A 14,424-nucleotide genomic window follows, 5' to 3' on the forward strand; every position below is an offset into this window, starting at 1 on the left:
CCACACAGCTCTTTGCTGACCCTGCAGATTGGCTGAAAGTTGAGGTTTCTTCAGCCCTGCTGCCACACCTGAGTCTCCCCGGTGCTCCCAGCCCAGCCAGTCCTTTTCCGTCTTTCGTCTTTCTCATTCATCTCTAGTTAACATCAGAGTTACCACACCTCTTTCCCAGTGCTGTGGCTATTAGCCCAGATCAGGAGCAGGGCCAGCATTCATTCCCTGTGCTGATATCCTATAACCTACTCATGTTGATAATCAGGAAGGATGAGCCTGGCAGCCGTGGTGGCTTCGCTGTTCATTCTTCTATCAACCTCTCTGCCCAGGAAGCCACCAGTGCTGGTATGAAGAGCATTGGGCTGGTGCCAGGAGACCTGTGTTCTAAACCTACCTTCACACTTCTCAGTGTCCTAATCCAGAAAAGAGGATATTGGTTGATCCCTAAATTGCCTCTAATCCAACTATATATATTGAGTATAATTTTGTGCCAAGCACTGGAGATCAAAAGCAAAGTGTCTGTCTCCTGGTGGTGCACTGTGAACTGGGGGGAGATGGCTGAGGATAGCCCTTATAAGCAATTCAGCTCCTAAACCTGCACTCCAAACATTTGTTCTCAACTCCCTGCTTGAACACCCATGTTCCCTGGAGACCTCATAGGCTGCTCTTTTACATTACTTGTCTGTCTTCCTGCTATCTGTTTAAAGGGATAAATATAGATGCATTTTTATCTAATGTAGGGTATCTTATTTCTACCTTCCATTTAGTCTGACTGAAATCTCTCTTATGGCAATTGATAGGTGTTTCATCTAATTTTTGGGAAACTTGAAGCAAGATCAGCCTGGTTGTTAATGGCTGCCCTTTTTGATACATATACATGAACAAACATGGTCAAAACTGTCTGCTGGCATGCTGGGCTTGAGTACAAGAGGAAAAGAAAAGGTCCTTGTCTTTTGTTTTGTTTTAAGGTTAGAGGAGGGGAGATAGTGAGGCAGACTCTCACATACGCCCCAACTGGAATCCACCTGGCACCCCCACCTGGGGCTGATGCTCGAGTACCAAGCTATTTTTAGTACCTGAGGCTGATGCACTCCAATGGAGCTCTCCTTAGCACTCAGGACCATGCTCAAACCAAGTGAGCCACTGGCTTGCAGAGGGGAAGATAGACAGAAAGAGGGGTGGAGAAGCAGATGGTCACTTCTGCTGTGTACCCTGACCAGGAATCGAACCCAAGACATCCCTATGCCAGCCAATGCTCTATCCATGGAGCCAGCCAGGGCCAAAGGTCATTGTTCTTGAAAAATTACAACTTTTACAGTGGCACAAGGTGGACATGCTATAGAAACAATGGTGAGAATATACATATATGTAAAGTCTCAGAGGAGATTTGTATATACATGGTAGTGATTTAAGGGGTAAGGATTCGAGAAAGAACTTGGCAGAATGACCAGCTGGCTGAATTCCCTTCCTGTGGGTCATACAGAAGGGGATATGTTATTTGTAAACCCCTTTTAAGACTCTGTTCTTTCTCCTATTTTTCCAGCCCTTGTGCAGGCAAGTGAGGGAGGGGGAGGGAGGAATATTGTCCTCGACATTTATTCCTGCAAGAGAGAAAGATGCTTCTGACTGGGCTAAGGTCCTTGTCAAAGAGTCCTTGGCAGGCAACAGCTCTTCCATGGCCAGCAACTGACCAGAGCTTTTTACCTTCCAGAGACGAGAAGAACCAGTCCATCATAGTCAGCGGGGAGTCTGGAGCCGGCAAGACGGTGTCAGCCAAGTACGCCATGCGCTACTTCGCCACCGTTGGTGGCTCAGCCAGTGACACCAACATTGAAGAGAAGGTCCTGGCATCCAGTCCCATCATGGAGGTAAAGCCTTCCCGATGCCCTGCGCCTTCCTGGTAGGAGTCCTTCCCACTGGCAGGGCAGTGGCCAGTGTCCAGCCTCAGGGGCTGCCCACAAGAATCCTTGGAAGCACCTCACGTGGTCAGTAGTCATATCTTCCACTGAGCGTTCATTGCCCACTATTGAGGGGGGAAAATCACAAAGATGCCCCTGGGACCACAGATTTGGGAATAATCTAACCTGGTAGCATCCTTCAGGTGCCCAGTATTGAGTAGAGTGTCCTCTTCATGTTTTTCTTGTCCCTTGACTCTTGGGAATGCTGAAGAGACAGCCCGTCCCTATCTATCACCCCCTCTGCTGCTATGTGTGTCCGGAAACCCATGTTCCAGCAAAACCACTCAATGCTGAAAGGCCCACTACACCAGGAGAAAATTCTCATAGGAGTGGGGAAGCCTAGCTAGAAGATTCCTTTTTTTTCCCTAAAAAATATTTGGACCTTTTATTCTTTGGGGGGAAGGTAGAGCCAAAAGCTATGTAATAACATAGAGTCTGTTGAAGAACCTCAGGAAACAGTCACCTGTGGTGCCCACCTGGACTGGGCAGGACACATCCTGTCTGTCCCACACCCTCCCCATTGCCCCCTGCGCCAGGAGAGCAGAGTCCTCCGGGCAAGGGCAGGGCCAGAGGGTTCCTAGAACTTGGACCTTGCTGTCTATGACTCATCTTGGTTTAGGGTCAGAACTCATTTCTCTTTTTTCCCCTTGCTCTGTAAAAACTTAACCTTGATGGAGCAGCACTACATGGCCACAATGTTCCTGGGCAGCTTTGATTTCCTGCCTTTGAATCTAAGGCTCTCCATTATTGTCCGGGTTATGGTCTGGTAGGAGTCCACCCTCTGCCGGCCCTGGGCAGCGCCTCTGTTTCAGTAAGAAAACCGTTGAGGCCAAAAACTGCCAAAATAACATCAGATTTCTCCGCAGTGCCTTGAGCCCATTGATTAATTCACAAGTCACTAAGGTGGTTGATCTTTCAGATTATTTTGGAGCTGAGGGAACAAAAACTGGCTGGTCCTTCCCAGATGCCCTCTCTCTCCTTCCTCTACCAAGTGCAGGAGTAAACTCTGAGTCTCAAGTCATAAGAGGTCACTGGTTATCCAGGCAGAATCTCCTGCCAACAGAGTTGTATTATCTGGAGAACTTCATTCTCTACCAAGTATTAGGACACAACGTATTCATTAAGGAAGACTTTGACCACAGCCAGTTTTGCTGTCTCTTATATGAATTGGGAAATGGTTGATACAGTTGAAGGCATTTTTGCAAAAAGATAAAAACAGAACAATATTTATTCTATTGAAATTTATTCTTAAACTTGGTTGTGCATCAGGCTGACCTGGAGGGCTTGTTGAAGCAGATTGCTGGGCCCCACCCCCAGAATTTCTGATTTAGAAGGTTTGGGGAGAGGGGCCCAAGTTTACACTTCCCACAAGTTCCTGGGTGATGCTGGTGCTGCTGGGTTGGGCAGCAACGTTGAGAACCACTGGCCTGTTCAAAAGGTAAGAAAGGCCCCCTGGAAAACACGCAAGCATGAAAGGAAGTGACCCCGCAGCCCTGCGCCTGCTGCCTGCCGGGAATCGTGCAACATTTTGGTCTCTTTCCTTCCAGCTTTTTCACTGAGTAGTGTAGTAATAGCCTTGTCCTTGTATCATTAAACTTTTTATGAACTGTTTTACAGGGCTGCAAACATATGTTAATACATGGTTTTACCATAATTTGTTTAACCCCCTGTTGTTGGGCATTTAGTTGGTAGCTCATTTGCTCACAGTTTATATTCTAAGCCCTGAGGTGGGGGACTGTCTATGGCCCCAGTTCAGAAACCCTTGGCCTGGGCTCCCTCCCGCAGTCTACTGTACCTAAGCTGAGACAGCCAAGATCGCTATTAGCATCACATTTCAGCTCAGGTGGGAGTGAAACCAGGCTTCCAGCCTCTCCTCTGCCCCCGAGTTTCAGAATCCAGTTCATCCTTAGGCAGTGAGATTTCAAAGACAGGGGGTGCCTCCTCCTTGGAAATAGAGTAAGTAGTTATTCTGGGCAGAACAGAGAAGGGAAGACACCTGTTTAATCTCTAGTGACTGAACAAAGTTAATTAATAGTCAAGTTGAGAATTTAATGAAGGCAGGTCGCTATATTATTAAGCATGTACAAGACACTGGGGGAATGACTTTTAAAATTTTATTGTTTCAGTGTGATAAAAATATACATAATATAAAATTTACCATTTTAAATATGCAGTTGAGCGGCATTAAGTACATTCAGAATGTTGTACACCCATTACCATTATCCAGTTCTGGGACGTTTTCATTACCCCAAACAGAAACTCTGTACCCATTGAGCACACTCCCCATTCTCCCCGCCCCCAGCCCTGACAATCACCATTCCAGTTTCTGTCTCTATGAATGTGCTTCTTCTAGGAACATCATATAAGGGGGTTATAAAATATTTGTCCTTCCTGGTCTGGCTTATTTCGCTTAGCATGCTTTCTAAGTTCATTCATGTTGTAGAATATATCCTTTCTGTAGCTGGATAAGATTTTATTGTGAGGATATACCATATTTTGTTTGTTCATTCCTCTATTGATGGACACTGAGGTTGTTTCCACTTTTTGGCTACTGTGAATAATGCTACTGTGACCGCTGGTGTGCAAGTATTGCTTTGAGTTCCTGCTCTGGGAATGTTTTTTTAAATGACAGTATCCACTGTGGTCTGAGTAGGCTGGTTGGCTGCTGGGGAGGCATGGTCTGAGTAGGCTGGTTGACTGCTGGGGAGGCAGGGTGCTTTGGCATGGGGGAAATGTGAGAGCAACGTACACACCCCCAAATACCCAAGATGTGGTTCAGTTGCTAAGGAGGAGTTTATACACAAACCAGCCTGACCTTGCATCGTGTCATGTAAATAAATGCTGCAGTAGTTTGGGCTCAGAGCATTAAATTTCTGCCGTATACAGTTGGTACTTGAGAAACGAGTTAAGTCCTGAGGGCTCATTCTGTCAAATGTAGAATTTTGTCATCCCAGAGACTGTCCCCTGAGCTGTTTGTTAAGTGTTGTATTAGAGAAAGACCTTGGCTGTGGACCTGGACAGGAAGAACAGTACCAGCAGGAACTCAGGGTGGGACAGGGAGAGTGTTGCCAAGCAGAGAAAGCGAGCCTTTTGTACTCCCAAATCCCAGTGTTTCACAAGTTTCAAGTCTAGCTGGGTCCTTGTGTCCAGGACGCCCAGTCAGCTGTGGATCCTCAGAAGGTCATAGCCAACCAACACAGGCCTGTCTTAATTGGGGGGACAGCTGACTACTGATCTCTCTGCCCTGTCCTGGGGAAGGATGGCTCCCCCCAATGGAGCACTCAGTTGTGGTCGTCCTCATCTTATTATCTCTGCAGCCCAGCAACTGTAGACGCCTCCTGGGGAGCCCAGGAGTGGCAGGCGGTCTGAGACGGCAGGATTCCCAGGGGGCCGCGCTAAGTGGCAGTTGTTCAAATTAAAAGTGACTCGAGGGTGGATTGGGCTGATTTATCGTCAGCACCAGAGTTCTCTGACCCCTTTCTGTGTAAGAGCTTGTCAGCATCCCGGGAGTGACTTGTACTCAAGTCCGCACTGATTGAAAGGAGATTGGTAATCAAGAGACTGTTAGAGCAGTTCAGGCCAGGGGGGTCCTGTGGCTTCTTGGGGTGACTGGAGTCTGCTGGCATACCACTGTGGCAGCCACAGAGAATGCCCACCCTATCCTGGGAGAAAGAAAGGAGGCTAAGTTTTCAGTTAGGGAAGTGGATAGAAACTAAGACCAGTTACTATGTAATTTTCAGGTCTTGACCTTTTTTAATTTTTTTTATTTTAAGATAAACAAGAAAGCCTATGCCTGTTAACCTTTAATAAGAATCTGCCCCCAACATACCTTACTGATCCCATCTCCACTTGGTTTCTCTCTCATCTCACCATACTCTAGCCACATCACACCTGTCTATTCTCTCAGCAGCCCCGCCCCTTTGTGCCTGCTGTATTCATAAATAGAATCCCTTCTCCTTCCCTATTGGTGCACATCTACTCACCATGTAAGATCTACTTCATTTTACACTTAAAGGCTTCTTCCTTCTGTTGGGCATGGCTAATGGCTCCCTTCTATTTCCACACTGCCTGATACGTACCTTGTTATTGTATAATCTTAAGTATATGCTAATTACTTGTTTCAGTACATTTTTATCTCACTACATACCTGTGCAGGCATAAACCACAAAGAAGTCTGTTCCATTATGTTACACATCAATGGTGCCACATTCCGTCAACCATTTTGTAACTTGCTTTTCACTCAACATTTTTTTATTTATCCATGAATCATGCTCTAGTTTACTTAGTTGAACAGATTGATAGTATCCATTGTATGAATAGACCACATTTGACTTACCTCTTGCCGCTATTGGTAGGCATTTAGGTTATATTTCTTTTTTACTGTCAAATACAGTCTGCACTGACCATTGTTGTGCATACTAATACACTTATCTGAGTTTCTCTAGGTAGTATCTAGAAGTAGAGGTGATATATTGTTAGGTGCATGTATGTTCAGTTTTATAGTCATGCCCAATTCTTCAGAATGGTTGTGCCAGTTTGTATTTGAACTAGCAGTGTATGAGAGTTTCTTTCCCCTTATAGCCTCTTCATCATATCATATTCTCAAAGTTCTTGGTTACTGGCACCCTGGACTATGGACTATCATTGTAGCCTGTATGTCTTTGTGTGTCACTGAGGTTGATTATCTTATGATGTTTATTGATCATGTGAGTTTCTTCTGTAAATTTTCTGCTTTTCTCATTTGCTCATTTTCCAAATTTTAACTGCTTGTGTGATATCTGCCTCTTTTGTTGGACTATGGACTCAGTGATGGTCAAAGGCTGGGTTTTTATCATCCATAACAATTGGACTTGCTTCCCTCATGCATCAAACCGTTTTCCCCAAGTCAGTAACAAGAAATCTAGCAAGGCTTTAAAAGATAAATAACTATGTACAAGTTCTTCATACAGAAGTTGGAAGTTCTTCATACCCAGAGTAGAATTTATGGGGTTGGTAGTAATCACAACCTCTTCCCTTTGTGGGTACCAATTTGATACTTTCAAAGTGCTCCTAGAATCATCATCACTTCTCAGAGCAGCTTGGTGAGGAGAAGAGGACATACCTGTAAGCAGTGCTCTTCGGATGTCGGGCAGGCCTCCCTCAGTCACCACAAGGGGTGGTCTCAAGCATGGTCAAGTCTCCTGTCACCATTTCACAAATTACAAAATTTGAATTGTTAAAAATTTTGAAATTGAGACTTAATTATTGAAACTAGACTGTTAGAATTTTTCACAAATTAGTCTTTGCTGATTGATTGCTTCCTCATGATATTAACATGTTTCTTTGTCCCCTGTATTTCTTGTGAAAGGGTAGTAAAATTCAGAGGTTTGATTAGATTCACATTCAGTTGAAAAAACAAAATAAGAATCCTTTATTGGCAGTGTTATGTGCTCTCATCCAGAGGCATAGGCTGTCTGGCTGTCTTTTTGGGATGCCAAGCAGTCATTGATTATGCCTAGACCTGTTACTTCATCAGTTGTTACGAAATGGTGACATTCTCATTCTCTCTTTCCTCCTGTGCTATTAGCTGAAATGAGCTAGGAAGAGAAACTTCTCCTCATCAACTAAGTTGCTCTGATAGAGTTTACACAGGAAAGATAGGGTAGATGTTTGATTTCTTGCTCAGTAATTGTCCAAGTAATGAGTTGCTCCCCTCCTACCCTCTGAAAGTCTGTTTTCTCCTCTTTTTCCTAAAAAGATCAGAGTGAGGATTAGTGTCTCTTTGTCCTTATCCTTGGCTTTGACCTGGATGTCTGAGATGTGAGAAGCTACCATGTGTGTGGCAGCCCCTGTGTGAAGAGTGGTTTGGGGAGTTGAAGAAGGCCTGTGAAACGAGGAGAATGAATACAGACTTTGAAATGATGCATATCTGATTTAATCTTGGTGTTGCTACTTCCCAGCCACATGGACACCCTGCTGAACCCTTCTGAGTCTGTTTTACCATAAATATGATGGAAATTAATAACACCTATCTACTAGGGTTCTTGTCAGGATTAAAGGGGACTAAAAGGAGCCCAGCCCAGGACCTTGCTCATGGTGGAAGCTTGGCAAACAATCACTCTTACCAACATTTTAGGCAATACAGCCCTCCTTGCCACTTTCCAAGCAGAACTGGCTTACTGAAGTGTGATGGTGGCTTCTCGTGAGGTGCTGGGAGGCTCAGATCTCTGTGTGGAAGAGACGTGGGTGCATGGAGGCCTCTGACGAGATGATGAGGGTGGTGGGTGTGGAGATGCGTCCCGATCTCCCTTGATTGGAGGAAGCTAGTGACATCAACTCTGCGATTAGTCATCTCTTTGAGGGTCATTCAGTGTGGCCAGAATGCAGCCTTGCCCTGACCTTGGGCATTTCCTTGCTCTCAGATATCCTTTGGAGCAACTCGGTGTAACCAGGTTCCACGTTCCACCACTTCCCTGCAAGGTACACACTGTGTGTACATGATGCACAGGAGACTTTATATACTGCAAATCAAAAAGAAAAAATATATATTGCAATCCCAACAGGAGATTTTAGAGTCTTAGAGTGTCAAGTGACCTTTGAACGCAAGGAGTCCAAAACTCTTGTTTCACAGGAAGGAAAACTGAACCCTAAGTTCACTTACGCTTCCATTCACTCCGGTGTTTCTGAATGGCTAGCATGCAGGTCCCCCTGGTCCGAGTCCTTCCTCAGTGGGGAGCTGGGCCTAGGTTGCTGTGAATGACTCGCGGCCTCACTTTACTCATCCCCCAGGAGGGACAGTGATAGTTTTCCTCATCAGACTTAACAGGGGACATATGCGTGAGTATTTACTATAGGTCAGCTTTCTGACCTTTTAAACCAGGGGTCTCAAACTCGCAGCTGTGCGGCCCGCCCACCAATTTTGTGCAGCCCGCAGACTAATCAAACTTCGTGGATTAATCTGCGGGCCAGTCTGCGGGCTGCACAAAATTGGTGGGCGGGCCGCGAGTTTGAGACCCCTGTTTTAAACAGTAGTGATTGGCTTTCAGCTGGTCTGTATGCCTTATTCATAGCAGATGCTCACCGGGCCTTAGGTAGTGTTGGGCTGGCAGGAGGTACTAATAGTTCCACGGCTTGGATTTGACCAGGAGGAGTGGAGGGTAGATTGGAGTTTGGAGTTTTCTTTCAACTTCTTTGTGCCTTAAATTGCCTAGACAGCTGAAAACTTACAGTGACTATTTTTCTAGCATTTTAACCACCTAAAAAATAAACCCCCCAAAAGGGATTAACATATTAATATATTTGTTACCAATCCATTAGTAAGTAATGTGATGTCATACCGGAAGTGGATATTCACCCAAGGAGGCCAGTCATTTAGCTGCCCATTGCTGAAGTTACCGCCCAGAGTTTGAGCTGTGCCTCTGCAGCTGCCTAAGAAACGGTCCCAGGAGGGTGATGGCTCCCTGATTTGTCCTAATAATGAGGTGTTGAGGGATGGGAGTGATCTTTGTCCTCTTTCTAAGAAGTGCCATTTGTCAGTTGGGAATGACATTTGCCTGCTTAGCCATGGAGACCTGGCCCGAGCGGGTGAAGCACGGAAGGGTTGTATTTCTCAGAGGAAGTTCAGAGCTCTCGGATGCGGGCGTGGGGTTGGAGCCTGGAGGGCGTCAGAGCAGGGAGCTCTCTGATCCTCTGGACCCTGCCTTCCTGGCCTCAAGGTGACCGCTGCAGTGGTAGTCACCCCGTGCAGGCTCCAGGCAGGAAAGGGGGGCGGCCCCAGGGGACACGCCAGCTGGGCAGTCTCCTTTACAGAGCCCTCCAATCCGCTCACTGCTGTCGCCGGTCATCCTTAGGAGGTGAGGGGGCAGGTAAAGAAGTCCTGGTTTTGTTTGCGTGTGGCCCGTTGCCATCCCGGTGGCAGAGAGGTTTGCCAAGGGAGGAGAGGGAGAGAATGGAGGTGCCGCTGAAGTGCACAGACCTGAAGCTGAGAGAGCCCTCCCGGGTTTGCACGCCCGTGTGTGTTTGTTCTGAACAGGCCATCGGGAATGCTAAGACCACTCGCAATGACAACAGCAGCCGCTTTGGAAAGTACATTCAGATTGGCTTTGACAAAAGGTACCACATCATTGGAGCCAACATGAGGACCTACCTGCTGGAGAAGTCCAGGGTGGTCTTTCAGGTGAGTGGGGTGACTTGGGACTTTGGGTGTATTTTGCCATGAACTCTGATACTTACCCCTGACCCCACTCCCCATGTCCGGAGAGCAACCCATCTTTTGAGCCTGGAATTGGATATACTTGCTCTTTTGGTTTCCTGTCTCTTCTTTCATCAGTAAGTACTCTTTCAAATGCTGGAGGCATCATGGCCAAAAAGTCTTTGACCAGTAGTACTACTACTTTTCAGTGAATATTTTTATTCAATCCACAAACATATATTGAATGCCTATTATGTGCTGGCCTGTGCTAGACACTGAAGATACAGTGAGGAATAAGGCAGCCCTGCTCTGTGTGGCTTTGAGAGTCATGACCAGGGGACTGTCACACAGTGTCTATGGCTTTCAGCTTTCCCTAGGAACCTTCTTATTTGGCAGCTTATATAAAAGGGGGAAAACCTACCTGGTTTTCTTTTCAAATTAACGGAGTTACCACTTCTTTCTGGACTCAGTTCTTTGTTTCTCTGTGCTCACCTTCCATTCCCTTCTTCCCAACTACTTTTTGGCCTCTTGGTGACCCTCTTCCTCCTCCACCCTGGCCTTGGGGGCAGTCAGTGCAGCTCACAACATGAGGACAGTCCTCCCCCAGCTCCCTTTGACACCCCATCGCTGAACCGAGGCGCTGGGGAGTGCGTGCCCTGGTGCAAGCCGGCCGCACACTCGTCCCCAGGGCAGACGGCTGCCGGGCCCTGACCTCGCCGCTGCCTTCAGAGGGGACATCACAACCAGCCTCAGCTGCTTGTTCCTCAGTGGCCACTGTCTTCGTGCTGATTCTTAGTGATGAGTCTAACGAATCTCATAACCAGCTCTATGGTTTTCATGTTCCTTTTGTTGCCTAGGCTTTTCGTCCAGCTCCCAGATTGATCGGCCAACCCTGCGTCCTGCACTTCCCTGCCACACAGAGAACAGCCCGCTGTAGTGGGTGCGGGTTGAGTGCTGGCCATGGTGTGGTCGGACTCTCTCGGACATCCCTGCAGCTTTCCTCTTCCTTGCTCCCTGAGCCTAGCCCTCCTGGAGCGGCCACCTCCACCCCTGCCAACCCAGGGCGTGGTCGGCTCTCTCGGACATCCTGCAGCTTTCCTCTTCCTTGCTCCCTGTGCCTAGCCCTCCTGGAGCGGCCACCTCCACCCCTGCCAACCCAGGGCGTGGTCGGCTCTCTCGGACATCCTGCAGCTCCCTCTTCCTTGCTCCCTGAGCCTAGCCCTCCTGGAGCGGCCACCTCCACCCCTGCCAACCTAGGGCAGGCCGGGCTCAAATGCCCACCCTAAGTCCTGTCCCAATCAAGGACCTTTCCTTTCCTGACTGCCCAGCCTGATGCCAGGCAGGAGCCCAGCTTTTCCTTAGTGGCAAGCCTCCGAGAGGAGAAAGGGCGCCCCCAGCAGGGAGTTCCAGGCTGTGCAGCTCAAGCCTGCAGCAGGGCTGTCTGATAAGAGTGTGTCGGTGGATGGACCCACCATTTGTGGAATAGCGATGATGTTCTTCATAGGACGAACAAGAAAATGCATGTTTTCATTTAAGAAGTAAAAAGCCTCAGGTTGGGAGAAGGCCCTGTAGTAGGGAGTGGAGGCAGGTCCAGAAGTGGGAGCTGGAGGGGGCACAAGTGTGAGGGCAAGTCTTGAGCCCTGTCGCCCACCACACCCTGGGATCGGAATGGGTAAGGAGACAATCTTGGAGGTGATCACTGTAAAGCTGCTCCCCTCTGTCTCTCCTGCAGGCAGACGATGAGAGGAATTACCACATCTTCTACCAGCTCTGTGCCGCCGCCAGTCTTCCTGAGTTTAAAGAGCTCGCGCTGAGTAAGTGGAGGGGAGCCCATGCTGCGGGTGGGCTGTGGCTGTGGCAGGGGGTCGTGCGCCTGGGGCTCTCGGAGGAGGAAGGGGCCCCGGGGGCTTGCTCAGGGCCCTCTGTCGTGGGTTACTGTCTCAGCTCTCCTCTCCTGTGGGCACGTCCCTAGCCTTCTTTGAGCTTTGTTACCCAGTTAATAAAATAGTGTTAACTGTACCCAGGCTGCCTGCCACAGAAAACGTGGGAGATGGTAAGAGGCAAGGGGTGGGACAGTGTTTGCAGAGCAAAGAAGAATTTTCAAGCATTATTCTTTTGAAATAAAAATTATGTCTAGTTTTGATATCATAAGAAATGTGTCTCCACTGTGAGGATCTAGAGGTTTAATGAATGCTGTCACGTGACTGTGGCTAACCCATTTTAAGTCATAACTAAGGATCGAGACAAAGAAGAAGATAGACGAGAGTGGGAGGGTAAAGCAGGGGTGGGAGTGGCTGGAGGGGCGTGTTGGTAAGGCCTGGGCCTCACACGGGGCAGGGGGTGGGAGAGGAGAGGGCCCCCGCGGAGCGCTCTGTCATGAACAGCAGTTCTTGGGTTTCTTCTGCACACCCACCCGACGCACTGGAGGGGGGACGCAGAGCCCACGGATGTCACCTCAGATAAAAGTCAGCCTTTAGTTGGACTGCGCTCACCCTCTGTTTCTGAGAATGCTGTTTGCTGAAGGCCTTAGCAGGAGTCGTTTGCCTTGAGATTGTTGACTTGGAGCCGTGGAATTGCCGGCCAGGGCCGAGCGGGAAGAGGGGGCCGGCTTTTGTCCTTGCTCTGCGCCAGTGTGGCCCCTCTCCCTGCGGCCGGGCATTCTGCTCCTGTGCATGGGCTTTGTCCTGGAATATTGACCGACTCCTTCCATACACGTACTGATGCACTTTTATGAATGACTCTCTTGCCTTGCACGGGTCGGAGCATAGCCTCCCTGGGTAAAGTGTGCAAGGCCTTGACCATGCCGTGGGGGTCTATTGACCAAATCGCTGGGTACGTGACCCCTCTGTAGTCTGAACACTGCTTGATCCAGTGTCTGCCTGTTGAGTCAGTGGATAGGGGATTTTATGGTATTTTCCTCCTTGGAAATTCTGAGTACAGAGTGACCCAAACTGAGGACACGTGAGGTGTTCTGGGATGGGACAGTCAGTGACAACAGCATCGGGGGCCTGAAAGGAGAGCTGAGGTCCTGGCAGGCTGTGCAGACGGGGACTGTTTGCGGGGACGTCTGTCTTATAAGGAGGGTGTGGAGGGCGGCGCTAACAGAAGTGATTGCAAACCTTAAAGCAGGTGGAGCGGAGAGGACAGTTGTGATTGGAATCCAATCCTCTGGTAGCGAATGCTGCAGCTGACCCGCTGGTCCTGCAGTGATTAGCCAGAGCCAGAGGAGGGACCCAGCTGGGCCTGGGTTTGGGAACGGAAGCGGGGAGATGGGCTGGTCTGTCTTACTCAGAACAGCACAGGAGGGCCCTGGCTGTTGACAGCAAAGGGTCTTTCATAGACTCCGCAACTGGCTCCTTCCTTCCGGTAGGGAAGTCTGATGTCCTCTGGAGTCTCAGGTGACTGTCTCTCAGGTGTGTTCAGGTGATACTTTTGATAACAAGTTAGGCTGTGTTCATGGCCAAGTCTTGGGATGTCATAGATAAACAGTCATCACCTCAATAGGTGATCGAGTACTGGGCTCCCAGAGCTGGCCAAACCTGGGTCAGCTTGCGCAGCCTCTTAAAGCCTGACATTCCTCAGTTTATCTGTCATAAAAATGGGAGTAAGTAATGCCTTCAGTTTCCCCCGTGAAGGCACTATAATAAAATCATCAAATGAGGAGTTTGAAAGGTGAGCATCATAGGAAGTAAGAACTGATCCTTTTATTCAGGCTTTGACACTGTTACTGTTCACCAGAGCTCTCAGGGTGATTAGACATGAAAGAACTAAATCTGTGACCGTCACAAAGACCTGAAGTGGCTTCCTTCCTAAAGCTCACACCTTAGCCATGCCTATGAGTGAGGTCAAGGCTGAAGTTCTTCCTCTCACAGTCCAGTGCCTGCAGTCATCAGAGTATGTGTAAGCGACTCCTCCAGGAAGCCTGCCTTCATAAACCACGACCAACATTCAGCTGTTCGTCCTGTGGGCAGGCGTGTTGCCTGATGTGGACAGCTCAGGCTGTGTGAGACTGGGGTTTGGGACTGAGTGGTCCACTTCCCAGCTGGGCCTGCCAGTGTGCGCTTGGCCAGCTAGACGAACGGAAGAAGTGCGTGTGGCTCGGAGCACAGGGCGCCAGGTGGGGGTGGGGAGGGACGGGGAAGGAGAGCTGAGTGGGGCCACTTACGGCGTGAACAGGTCTAGAGCTGAGGAACGACAGTGAGGAGCTGGTGTGTGGGGGCCACAGAGGTGGGGAAGGACAAGCAGGAGTGTGGGGTGGCAGGAGGAGGCCCTGTTAGGGCATTTGACCCTTTCCTGGAGGGAGTG

The 14,424-nt window shown here is 48.7% G+C and overlaps 1 protein-coding gene and 1 long non-coding RNA gene across 3 annotated transcripts in view; one reads left to right on the forward strand and one right to left on the reverse strand.

The window, feature by feature from the left end:
• MYO5B (myosin VB) overlaps positions 1-14,424 on the forward strand; it is a 320,122-nt gene that overhangs the window by 178,721 nt on the left and 126,977 nt on the right. For both annotated transcript variants that reach the window (XM_066352739.1, XM_066352738.1), the window contains exons 5-7: positions 1,703-1,859; positions 9,961-10,104; positions 11,852-11,933. In XM_066352739.1, the coding sequence (XP_066208836.1) occupies positions 1,703-1,859; positions 9,961-10,104; positions 11,852-11,933 (383 nt within the window). The remainder of the gene's footprint in view (positions 1-1,702; positions 1,860-9,960; positions 10,105-11,851; positions 11,934-14,424) is intronic.
• LOC136383480 (uncharacterized) lies at positions 4,659-8,158 on the reverse strand. Its single transcript, XR_010747417.1, has 3 exons — positions 8,054-8,158; positions 7,051-7,129; positions 4,659-5,611 (listed from the first exon to the last, which is right to left on the reverse strand). It is a non-coding gene; the product is annotated as an uncharacterized lncRNA (long non-coding RNA).

The sequence above is a fragment of the Saccopteryx leptura genome, chromosome 11 (genome assembly GCF_036850995.1).
Source record: "Saccopteryx leptura isolate mSacLep1 chromosome 11, mSacLep1_pri_phased_curated, whole genome shotgun sequence".
Classification (NCBI taxonomy): Eukaryota; Metazoa; Chordata; class Mammalia; order Chiroptera; family Emballonuridae; genus Saccopteryx; species Saccopteryx leptura.